General features: G+C 43.1%; 1 protein-coding gene across 4 annotated transcripts in view; it reads right to left on the reverse strand.

Annotated features, from left to right (window-relative positions):
* Nucleotides 1-12,541, reverse strand: part of LOC141156682 (coagulation factor XIII B chain-like) — a 784,153-nt gene that overhangs the window by 653,087 nt on the left and 118,525 nt on the right. For 3 of the 4 annotated variants that reach the window (XM_073642929.1, XM_073642931.1, XM_073642932.1), the window contains exon 3: nt 5,391-5,570. In XM_073642929.1, coding sequence (XP_073499030.1) covers nt 5,391-5,570 — 180 coding nt within the window. The remainder of the gene's footprint in view (nt 1-5,390; nt 5,571-12,541) is intronic. The other variant, XM_073642930.1, reaches the window with a different exon arrangement.

Here is a 12,541-nt window from a genome sequence, read left to right on the forward strand (position 1 = left end):
TGGATACCTCGCAGCCGAAGCAGCCATGAGGTAGTGGCCAGCTTCGGTCTCCTCCAAACTAAAAGGCCCCATTTCAAGTGAAAGCTAGCAGTATGGTATTTCAGCCTGCGTGTCGGTGGATGGTTGGCTGCATATTTGCGCTTGCATTGCAAGGAATGGGGGAGGTACAATTGAACACTGCCCTGGGACAAGGACTTGCACGGGGATAGTTGCAAGTCTGCATCTTCTGATGCGGAAAGATCACTTCTGATGGGCACACTTTTAGGCAGTGACTTGGGAGTCAGAGATGCTTCCAGGGGTCTTCCCCATGCTGTTCCCATGTCTTTTCAGCACTGTATGCATGTGTCACACAGCACATGGCCAGATAAGGTTGTAAAATGTTAAAATGACATTTCCCGGTGAATGCATTTGTCACGGTTAAAAGCAATACAACAGTTCAAAAATGCATGAAAAATGCTACATGTGAAAATAGCCCAAGGTGTGGAGGAGTATTTTTATTTTTGGTTATTTATTTTACCTTATACACAAGCCTTTACCCTGGAAAGGAAATTCCTTAACATATTTCACAGGAAAACTGTTTCAGTTTTGTTTTTGAATGTTTTATTGTGAGCCCGTAAAAGTGGCTTAATATCTCTGACCACGTTGTTGACAGCAGTGACCTGGGGGTCAGAAATGCTTCCAGGGGCGAACCCCATGGGCACTTTTTAGGCTTTCTACAGACTGCCGGGGGTGCCGTCGCAAAAAAGCTGGGGTTTCCCATAGACTAACATTGGGCTCGTTGCTCGGGTCGAGCACTCGAGTATCACGGTGAGCTCGGCCCGAGCTTCAAGCACCCGAGCATTTTAGTGCTCGCTCAACACTAGTTAGTAATTCAAGAAAGTATTATTTTAGTGTGGATGATGCCATTATAACATAGAATATAGGCTCCAAACAATTTAACACTGAGATTTCCCATACTGTATCACGTTAGTAACAGAAGAAATTATTTTTTTGAGTGTGTATGAGTCCTGTGTAATGACCTGAGGTCCGAGAGAGATCCAGTGAGTCACAAACCGAGACAGAGACAGAAATAAACAACACTTTCTTTACTAAAACAGGGATTAAACTAAAATTCAGTATTGCATGGATCAGTCTCAAGTTCTACCTGGGACACTGTCCCTAATAAATACACACAATCAGCAAAAGCTGAAATCAATGTGCCAATCTCAAGGTTTCCAGCTTATGTGAATTATTCTAGTGATCTGGAACAATTTTACCTAAACACAGTGTCAGACTAGTGATGGCGGTATATTGGGAACCCCTGAGATGGCACACTGAATACAATCCTACCACTATGAACAATAATAATGCATGAAACTCTATCAATTGCTCTTATACCCTTATTATCAGAATACCCGGGTATCTTAAAGTTATGGTACCGTTAACCTCAGATGCAGTCTATCACAGGCCTGTGAATCACGGTGGCTGCAGCTAGTCCCGGAAAACTTTGGCGCCAAACAAAAGCAACGTTCACAAAAACAGCAAAGGTTCCTTGTCTTGTCGGCCGATGCCGAGCCCACACGCCAGGGACTTTAGTCCTGTAGCCTCAGATTAAGGTCTGGGAAGATCTCTTCACAAAGTCTTGTCAATATCCTCTCAGTGGAAATGGCACCAGAAACCTTCTTTTCTCCCGAAGTCTCTCCCTCTTATCCAGTACACCATCCACGTGCTCAGTCACAGAAATGGATTCCTGAGTCCCTTCGTTTATCACTCGGCACGTGACTCCTTCAGCACAAAGTCTCTAATCCACTTATCATGGACTTCCACAGAACTCCACAGAGCCACACAGCTTCCCCAACTCAGCACTTGTTCTTAAACAGAGAAAGGGGTAAACAAAACTCCACAGGGAAGAGTGTAAAGACAGCTTCTTGTTTCAGCTCCTTCTCACAGACTTCCTGTCTGGACTCTCACACATCAGACACTCTTAGAACACACACAGTTTCTTGCACTGCCCCTCTTCTGAGCTCAGCCAGGCAAAAGTCACAGGGTCCTGGTGCTCTCCTGCTGTTATCACATTTCACACTCTCACACCTGTATGACACAGAAAATTTGCTCCAGACAATTCCAAACTGAGATCTCCCCTACTCTATCATGTTAGTAACAGAAGAAATTAGTTTTTAGTGTGGATGAGGCCAGTATAACATAGTAGATATGCTCCAAACAATTTCAAACAGAGATCTCCCCTATTTTATCACGTTAGTAACAGAAGAAAGTATTTTTTTAGTGTGAATGAAACCTGTATAATATAGTAGATATGCTCCAAACAATTTCTAATTGAGATCTCCCCTACTGTATCAAATTACTAACAGAAGAAAGTATTATTTTAGTGTGGATGACGCCGTTATAACATACAAGATATGCTCCAAACATTTTCAAACTGAGATCTTCCCTACTGCATCATGTTAGTAACAGAAGAAAGGTTTTTTTTTGTGTGTGTATGAGTTCTGTATGACATAGAAAACAAGCTCCAAATATTTCAAACTGAGATGTCCGCACTGTATCACGTTAGTAACAGAAGAAAGTACTTTTTTAGTGTGGCTGAAGCCTGTATAATATAGAAGATGTGCTCTAAACAATTTCAAACTGAGATTTCCCATACTGTATGATGTTAGTAACAGAAGAAATTATTTTTTAGTGTGGATGGGGCCTCTATAAATTAGTAGACATGCTCCAAACAATTTCAAACAGTGATCTCCACTATTGTATCACGTTAGTAACAGAAGAAAGTATTTTTTAGTGTGGATGAGGCCTGTATAACATAGAAGATATGCTCGAAACAATTTCAAACTGAGATCTCCCTTACTGTATCATGATAGTAACTGAAGAAAGTAATATTTTAGTGTGGCTGATTCCGTTATAACATAGAAGATATGCTCCAAGCAATTTCAAACTGAGGTCTCCCCTACTGTATCACGTTAGTAATAGAAGAAAGTATTTTTTTTAGTGTGGATGAGTTCTGTATGATATAGAAAACATGCTCCAGACAATTTCAAACAGAGATCTTCCCTACTGTATCACGTTAGTAACAGAAGAAATTATTTTTTAGTGTGGATGAGGCCTGTATAACACAGAAGATATGCTCCAAACAATTTCAAACTGAGATCTCTCCTACTGTTTAATGTTAGTAACAGAAGAAAGTATTTTTTTTAGTGTGGATGAGGCCTGTATAATATATAATACATGCTTCAAGAAATTTCAAACTCAGATCTAACCTGCTGTATCACTTTTGTCACAGAAAAAAAATGATTGTTTTTACTCTGCATGAGCTGTGCATACAGCTGTATTTCACCACCGCAAAATGACAAGGTGGGCTATGGCATGCTGCATCACATTAGTCACAGAAAAAGTAGATTTTTTTACTCTGTATACAGCTGAATTTCACTGCCACAAAATGACAAGATGGGCTATGGCATGCCGCATCACATTAGTCACAGAAAAAAATAGATTTTTTTGCTCTGTATGAGTTCTGCATACAGCTGAATTTCAACACCATAAAATGACATGCTGAGATGTGGCGTGCTGTATCATGTTAGCAACTGAAAAAAATAGATTTTTAAAGGTGTACTCTCGCATGGAGCACAATAGAAGCAGTGCACAACAGACATCTATGAAATGTACCCTACTGTCTTTGTCTGGACCTCACTAATAGCACAAGAAAAAAAATCTGCTGGAAAGTCTATTTCACAGCCACACAGGACACTAGCTACAGTGGGGAAAAAAGTATTTAGTCAACGCCAAATTGTGCAAGTTCTCCCACTTAAAAAGATGAGAGAGGCCTGTAACTGACATCATAGGTAGACCCAACTATGAATACAAAATGAGAAAACAAATCCTTAAAATCACATTGTCTGATTTGGAAAGAAATTGTTTTCAAATTTTGGTGGAAAATTTGTATTTGGTCAATTACAAACAAGCAATATTTCTGGCTCTCACAGACCTATAACTTATTCTTTAAGAGGCTCCTCTGTCCTCCACTCATTACCTGTAGTACTGGCACCTGTTTGAACTTGTTATCAATATAAAATACACCTGTCCACAACCTAAAACAGTCACACTCCAAACTCCACTATGGTGAAGACCAAAGAGCTGTCGAAAGACACCAGAAACAAAATTGTAGCCCTGCACCTGGCTGGGAAGACTGAATCTGCAATAGGCAAGCAGCTTGGTGTGAAGAAATCTGGGGCTCCACACAAAATCTCACCCCGTGGGGTCAAAATGATCTCAAGAACCGTGAGCAAAAATCCCAGAACCACATGTGGGGACCTAGTGAATGACCTGCAGAGAGCTGGGACCAATGTTACACAGGCTACCATCAGTAACACACTACGCCGCCAGGGACTCAGATCCTGCAATGCCAGACGTGTCCCCCTGCTTAAACCATTACATGTCCGAGCCCATCTGAAGTTTGCTAGAGAGCATTTGGATGATCCAGAAGAGTATTGGAAGAATGTCATATAGTCAGATGAAACCAAAGAAGAACTGTTTGGTAGAAACACAACTCGGCGTGTTTGGAGGAGAAAGAATGCCGAGTTGCATCCAAAGAACACCATACCTACTGTGAAGCATGGGGGTGGCAACATCATGCTTTGGGGCTGTTTCTCTACCAAGGGACCAGGACGACTGATCAGTGTACATGAAAGAATGAATAGGCCCTTGTATCTGGACATTGTGGATGCTTCCTGCGCCCTGATTGGCTAGCCGCAATTTGCACACATGAAGTTATCATTAAACACGTCTCCCTCGCTCATCATACACCACCACTATCCTAGCTAAAGTGCTAAAAATACTTTAGTGGCATGCAATCATTTCCCACACTTTTACCGAATTTTACTGATTTTTGACGATTTTAATAAAAAATGCTCATGTTTCCAATCACTAATCCAAATGTGCCATATTTGTGCCAAATTTGAAATCGGCGATCATTTTCAAACATATTCGCTAATCTCTAGTCATGACTCAAAAAAATGACTTTCAAAATTGTCATATCTAAGTCATTCATAAAAACCTCAATTCATAATCTCTAAAAGGAGGATAAAGGATTTTAAAGTAATCTGCTTACCCTTCTGTTCAAAGCTGATGCTAAAGATTATCTCCACCAGTTATAAATCTGTCATATCCGATAACACCTCTGTCAGCCCTGCCTGGTCTGCGATCCATCAGATATCAACTTTAATTGCCTGTTTCCATCAAAAGGGGTCCCTTTGCACCGGGGTAATGTAGACTTTAATAGAGTGCTAGCCTTGCTTCTGTATTCACTATGATAACTATGAGAACTTGATAGATTTTAACAATTATATCTATAACAGAAAAATATTTAGACAGCATAAATTACCCATTACAAATGTACTTACTAATACAACTAAGAGGTGGAAACCAGCCATTTGATGTGCATTTACGGGGTTTATTAGGCTCTATCCGAAGCACATAACCATCATCACATTTGACATCAATTTCTTCACCATCATTGTACATGGCTTTCTTTGCATCCACACTTCCTTTTTCCACGTGAGGAGGACTGCAGGTTATTTCTGCTGAAAAAATTCCATAAAAAATTTAGCTAAACACTGTAATTGGTAAGTCATGTACAGAAATATAATATAAACAAAGTAGATTTATTAGCAATTTAATTGTAGGCAGTTGAAGTTGGTCATATTTACAAAGATAAAAGAGCCTATACGATGAGGGGGTTTGACATTTTTAAAGCAGTTATCCACTATGAGCCCAGGGAGAAAAACAATACTCAGCACTGCATTCAACCTCACTAGTCCCCTACCATAAACATCTTGCTGGGGTGTGTGGTAAAGCGTCTTGCTCGGCTGTATGCGGAGGTAGACATGGAACACTGTCTCTTTAAATTGTGGGTTGGTTTATTACAACATCATCAACCAACCGGGAGTCCATAAAGTAAACACAGCCCATTCGGCATAATGGCAAAAAAAATACAAAGATGCAGCACAGTCCGCATATCTGCCGGGGTCCGGCCACTCAGGGTTAGACACACACGGTTCAGCACAACACATGCAAGCTCCACTCTGGAGCAAGCCTCTCCAGATACTGGACCCCACCTGAGTCCAAAGACTGGCTATTTAAAGCCAATACCACTCCCGTGCGTGTAGGTATGGTGAATGGCCTGCCGCCTGCACTTTAGCCATTCACTTATAAAACATGCCCTTTAAAAGATGGCTGCTTAACCCTCTCTGCACCTACCATGCAGGAGAAACTTCCATATTTCACATCATTGAAGCTAATAGCCTCAGTGAAACATATCTCCCCTCTAGAATTCTGCCAGTGACTTTGTCACAGGCTGTCACGTGAACACTGCAGTCAATCAGTGGCTGCCAATTGCCTGCTGCTATCACATTTCACACGAACTTAAGAAACAGAATCCTGATAGGCTGCTGCATGTCACTGACCCTCTGCCAGATGTTAATTCCAGGGGACCAGCAGGAGACACAGTGCTGAGTACATAGGAGCACAACTAGTCTGTGAGGTGGCAAACAATGTTGTGCACAAAATGCCTACTGATCTCTGCCCTGGCCAGTCATAAGGAGAGCAATTGTCTGCAAATGTACTGTTCTATGACCAGGGCAAGTTACAAAGTCCCTGTGTGTATAGGTATAATTGTTTGCACCTGCATATGTACATTTTCGTAAAAACATGTCTCTCAGGTTGTATATACAGTCGCTTGAAAAAGTGTTCATATCCCATGAACTTTTCCATATTACTCCCACAAACCTAAATGTATTTTATTGGTATTTTTTGTGATATATCTACACAAACTAGCAAGCATGTGTGAAGTGTAAAGGAAATAACACATGATTTTCTAAATATTTTAAAAGTATAATTCTGTAATTCTGAAAATTGTGATGTGCATTTGTATTCATCTCCTTTAAAGGGGTTTTCCCACAAACTAAAGTTAATTTTAATCAATAGATCTTGGAATAATAATAACTTCCACAATTGGATGTGTTTAAATAAAATGTCCCTGTGCTGAGATAATCTTATAAATGTGCCCCTGTGCAATGGCTGTGTCCAACCATGTACAGAACATGGTCTGATCATACCACAGCTCCTGGGCAGGGGAGGAAGCTAAAGACAATACAGACATTACAGACATTACAACAGGGGATCGCAGAGGATTCATATTGTGAAACAAAACATTTCCCTGCATGTTTTTAAACAATGTTTTACCTCACAGAAAGACTCAGCTGTGATCCCCTGCTGTAATGTCTGTATACTCTTTTGCTTCCTCCTCTGCCCAGGAGATTTGGTATGATCAGACAGTGTTCCTGCACGGTAAGACACATCCATTACACAGTACACAGCAGGGGCACATTTATAAGATTATCTCAGCTCAGGAACATTTTATTTAAATACATTCAATTGTGAAATTTATTATCATTCCTAGATCTATTGATTAAAAATAACTTTTATTGGTGGGAGAACCCCTTTAAGTCAATATTTTGTAAGATCACAATTTGTTGTAATTACTCTGCAAGTCTTTTGGGGTATGTCTCTACCAGCTTTGTACATCTAGAGAATGAAATTTTTGCCAATTCTTGTTTGCAAACTTGCTCTGGCTCAGTGAGAATGGATATAGAACAACTGTGAATGGTAATTTTCAAGTCTTGCCACAGTTCTCAATGGGATTTAGGTCTCGACTTTGCTTGAGCCATTTAGACACATGAATGTTCTTTGTTCTAAACCAATCCATTGTAGCTTTGACAGTATGTTTAGGGTCATTGTCCTGCTGGAAGGTGAACCTACATCCCAACTTCATGCCTTTTGCAGCCTTTAACAGGTTTTCCTCAAAAATTGTCTTGTATTTAGCACCATTCATCTTCTCATCAACTCTGACCAGCTTCCCTGTACCTGCTGAAGAAAAGCATCCCCACAGCATGATGACACTGCTACCATGTTTGGCGGTGGGGATGATGTTTAGAGGATGATGTGTAGAGTTACTTTCCCACCACAAATAGAGTTTTGGATTTAGCCCAAAAAGTTCTACTTTGGTCTCATCTGACCTTCTTCCGCATGCTAGCTGTGTCCTCTAAATGGCTTTTTGCAATCTGCAATCGGGACTTCTTATGGATTGCTTTCAAAAATGGATTTTTCTTGCCACTCTTCCATAAAGGCCAGATTTGTGGCGTATATTATGACTAATGGTTGTCCTGTGGACAGGTTCTCCCTCCTGAGCTGTGGATCCCTGCAGCTCCTCCAGTGTGACCACGGACCCCTTGGCTGCTTCTATAATTAGTTTACTCATTGCATGGGATTTCAGTTTAAATGAACAGCCATGTTATGGTAGATTTACAGTTGTAGATTGTCTTGAAGAAGGAGTCTAAGGAAATCCCTAAAAAATGAATTTCCTTATTCATGGGAGAAATATAGTGTTCCTTATTTGGGGATAAAAATTACTAATCCAAGCTACAAAATCTTAGATGAAAATCGACGTAATATTCAGAAATCCATACAAGATCACCTTGACAACTTTGATAAATCTGATACGTCTTGGTTAGGCAGGATTGTTCTTTTTAAGATGATGATCCTTCCTAAACCTCAATATATATTTCGTACTATCCCTATCCTAATCCCTGACTATTGGATTAATAAACTGCATAAACAATTATCCAATTTTATATGGCAATCTAAACCCACTAGGATCTCAAAGCTTTCACTGTTTAAACATAAGAAAAATGGAGGAATCGGCCTACCCAATACCTATGCCTACCATGCTTCTAATATTCTTCAAAGTAGATACTGGCTCCGTGAGTCCAACAAATCTGCCTGGACGGAACTTGAAAAAGCTTTTAATAATAATTCCACTTTATCATCATTGATAATATCCCATTTATTGGATCCATCTCTTCCTCTACCTAATCACTCTTTGATTAAATCTACTATCTCACTTTGGAAAAAGCTATATAGTATCTCAAAAACTAATAAATGTAATATTAATCCCAACAAACTTCCTATCTCAATTTTTCATACAGCTCTACCAAATTTTCCAAGTAAAAAATGGGAAAAATTTGGAGTTTTAGACTGTTCTTCACTTATAACAGGGCCTAAATTAGACTCCATTATAAACTTTCAGTCATTAAAAACCCTATACAATCTTCCTGATGAAGAATTCTATCATTTCCTAGACTTAAGGAAGTATATTAGAAATAAATTCTCTTTACCTTTGACTAGTGTTGAGCGAGCACTAAAATGCTCGGGTGCTTGAAGCTCGGGCCGAGCTCGCCGTGATACTCGGGTGCTCGACCCGAGCAACGAGCCCAATGTTAGTCTATGGGAGACTCGAGCATTTTTGCGGTGGCACCCCCGGCAGTCGTTTAAAAGCCTAACAAGTGCCCAAAACGATAGTGACAGTGCTCAAATGACATGGGGACAGCATGGGGATCGCCCCAGTAAGCATTTCTGACCCCCAGGTCACTGCTGTCAACAACGTGGTCAGAGGTATTAAGCCACTTTTACAGGCTCACAATAAAATGTTCAAAAACGAAAGTGAAACTTTTTTCCAGTGAAATATGTTAAGGAACATCCTTTCCAGGGAAAAGACTTGTGTATAAGTTAAAATAAATGACCAAAAACAAAAATACTCCTCCACACCTTCGGCTATGTTCACAAGTAGCATTTTTTATGCGTTTTTGCACTTTTGTATTGCTTTCAACTATGACAAATGCATTCACCGTGAAATGTCATTTTAACATTTTACAACCTTATCTGGCCATGTGCTGTGTGACACATGCATAAAGTGCCGAAAAGACAAGGGAACAGCATGGGGAAGACCCCCTGGAAGCATCTCTGACTCCCAGGTCACTGTCTAAAAGTGTGCACATCATAAGTGATCCTTACCGCATCAGAAGATGCAGACTTGCAACTATCCCCATGCAAGTTCTAGTCCCAGGGCAGTGTTCAATTGTACCTCCCCCATTCCTTGCAATACAAGCTCAAGTATGCAGCCTGCCACCCACCCACCCCCAGGCTGCAATACCATACTGCTTGCTTGCTTGAACTTGAAATTGGACCTTTTAGGCATGTGGAGGCGGAATCTGGCCACCACGTCATGGCTGTGTTGGCGGCCTGGAATCCATACTCAGTCCCCAGCCACCCGGCGGCCGGGTGTCCATACTCGGTCCCCAGCCGCCCCGCGGCCGGGTGTCCACACACGGTCCCCAGCCGCCTGGGGGCAGCCGGGTGTCCATAAAAGGTCCCCAGCCGCCCCTATTTCTCCTTGGAACATCCCCCCACACACTTTTCTTAGCCCGGCCTGCTTTAGGGAGCATTGGACAAGCCCACCAGAGAACCAGACTCCTCCGGTGGGCCCTGACTTCTCAATCGGTGGAGTTGAGAGTGCCAAGGTGAGGAGCATGATGATGATGACAGAAGTTAGCATCTGCTATGTTTTCTTTTAATGCAAGTGTAAGTGTGCAGCCTGCCACCCACCCACCCCCAGACTGCAATTCCATACTGCTAGCTTGCACTTGAAATGGGGCCTTTTAGTTTGGAGGAGGCCGAAGCTGGCCACTACCTGATGGCTGCTTCGGCAGCGAGGTATCCATACTCAGTCCCCAGCCGCCCATATTTGTACTGGTGTGCCTTATACATAAGATTAAGCGCGTATACCAAAACATTACCTGTGCCCTCCCCAGTGCATTTAGTGAGAAGGAGAGCCTATTCCGCTGTAGTGTGTGAATGCCAAACCCCTGTTCATGGTACATGCGAAGATGCCTCCCACCTTGCACCTGTCGTTGCAGACTTGCAACTATCCCCATTCAAGTCCTTGTCCCAGGGCAGTGTTCAATTGTACCTCTCCCATTCCTTGCAATGCAAGCGCAAGTATGCAGCCTGCCACCCACCCACCCCCAGGCTGCAATACCATACTGCTTGCTTGCACTTTAAATTGGGCCTTTTAGGCATGTGGAGGCGGAATCTAGCCACCACGCCATGGCTGTGTCGGCGGCCTGGTATCCATACTCAGTCCCCAGCAGCCTGGTGGCCGGGTGTCCCCGCTTGCTCCCCAGCCTCCAGGGGTTGGCCGGGTGTCCATACTCTGTCCCCAGCCACCCCTATTTGTCCCGGTAACCTTTCCCACACTTTTCTTAGCCTGGCCTGCTTTAGGGCAGCATTGGCCGAGCCCACCGGACTATCAGACTCCTCCGGTGGGCCCTGGCTTCTCCATCAGGGGAGTTGAGAGTGCCAAGGTGAGGAGCATGATGAGGATGATAGAAGTTAGCATCTGATTTGTTTTGTTGTAATGCAAGCGCATGTATGTAGTAGCGGCTAGGCCTGAGGTGGTCAGCGTTTTGGCGCATATTCTACCTCCTCCGAGGATCGCTGGATGTTTTCCTGCTACTATCCAAGTTCTATGACTCCTGTTAAAACAAAGCTTCAGGTGATAAATGATGGATGAGGTAGTGGCAAAGGAGAAAGAGCAGGAGGAACAGGGACCATTCACATCAATATCAGGCCAGTCAACCAGATATGTCTTGTAGGATATGTTTCTGTAACAAAAGGAGCGGTTCGGCTACACAGTTATAGGGCATACAGTGAGTGCAATGCTTACCAAAAATTTCGAGCCACTCCAATGCCCCTTGGAAATGACATGGAGGTCAGAGGGCGTTAACTAAACCTTTTTTTACATTTATAGCAACTGGGTCTCCCATGCACTGTTGGCCTAAGCAGTGAATGGAAGGCTTTCCAAAAATTATGAGGAACTGCAATGCCCCTTACAAGAGCCATGTGTGGCACCCCAGGGGTCTGGTCACCACGGTAATAGAGATATTACGTCGGAGAGCAAGTGAGAGGTTTCCTGGTCAGGATCCCTTAAACATGCAACATCCTCCTGCCCCAGTCCTGGGAGGGGAGAATTCTGCCCTTATAAACTAGATCTGGGGCGGGGTTGAGTGAGTCAGAGAACAGTCAGAGTCAGAGTGAGAGCAAGGGAAAGTAACAGCAAGGAGCTCTGTAGGAGCTAGTAGCTAAAGACCAGGGGCTGGAAGCTGAGCAGAGCTCGCCCTGGCAGAAGACAATAGGAACCGGACACAGGAGTCCGAAGCTGTGAGGACTTATATATCCAGCAGCAGAAACCAGCCGGCAGGGGATTTCAGGTCCTCTGGCCATAGAAGCCCGGAGGCTCAATCACAAGCAAGGGACCAGCACCGCCATCGTGGAGCAGAGGCTAACAGAAGGCCCCAAGTCACCAGCCATACCGGTGAGCACTACACGGTACACTCAGGGACGTGGGCTACTTCTACCCGCTTACAGCAAGGTAGCCAGGAAGAGTGCAGACAGACGGGGAGGCCTACAACTCCACCTGGCCAGGGGAACTCCTGCTTGCTCACAGACTGACCAGGCCTCTTATGCTAGCCAGTACTCCCGGGAGGGTCTACCTTATAATCATCAGTAAAGACCCTGAACTGCACTGCAAAGACTCTGAGTCGTTCCTGCTGCGCTCGTGCACCATCACCCCCATCATCCACACTCACTGCCCTGAGGC

This window comes from Phyllobates terribilis, unplaced genomic scaffold (genome assembly GCF_046119375.1).
Source record: "Phyllobates terribilis strain yellow unplaced genomic scaffold, ASM4611937v1 Scaffold_8__6_contigs__length_399053987, whole genome shotgun sequence".
Lineage (NCBI taxonomy): Eukaryota > Metazoa > Chordata > Amphibia > Anura > Dendrobatidae > Phyllobates > Phyllobates terribilis.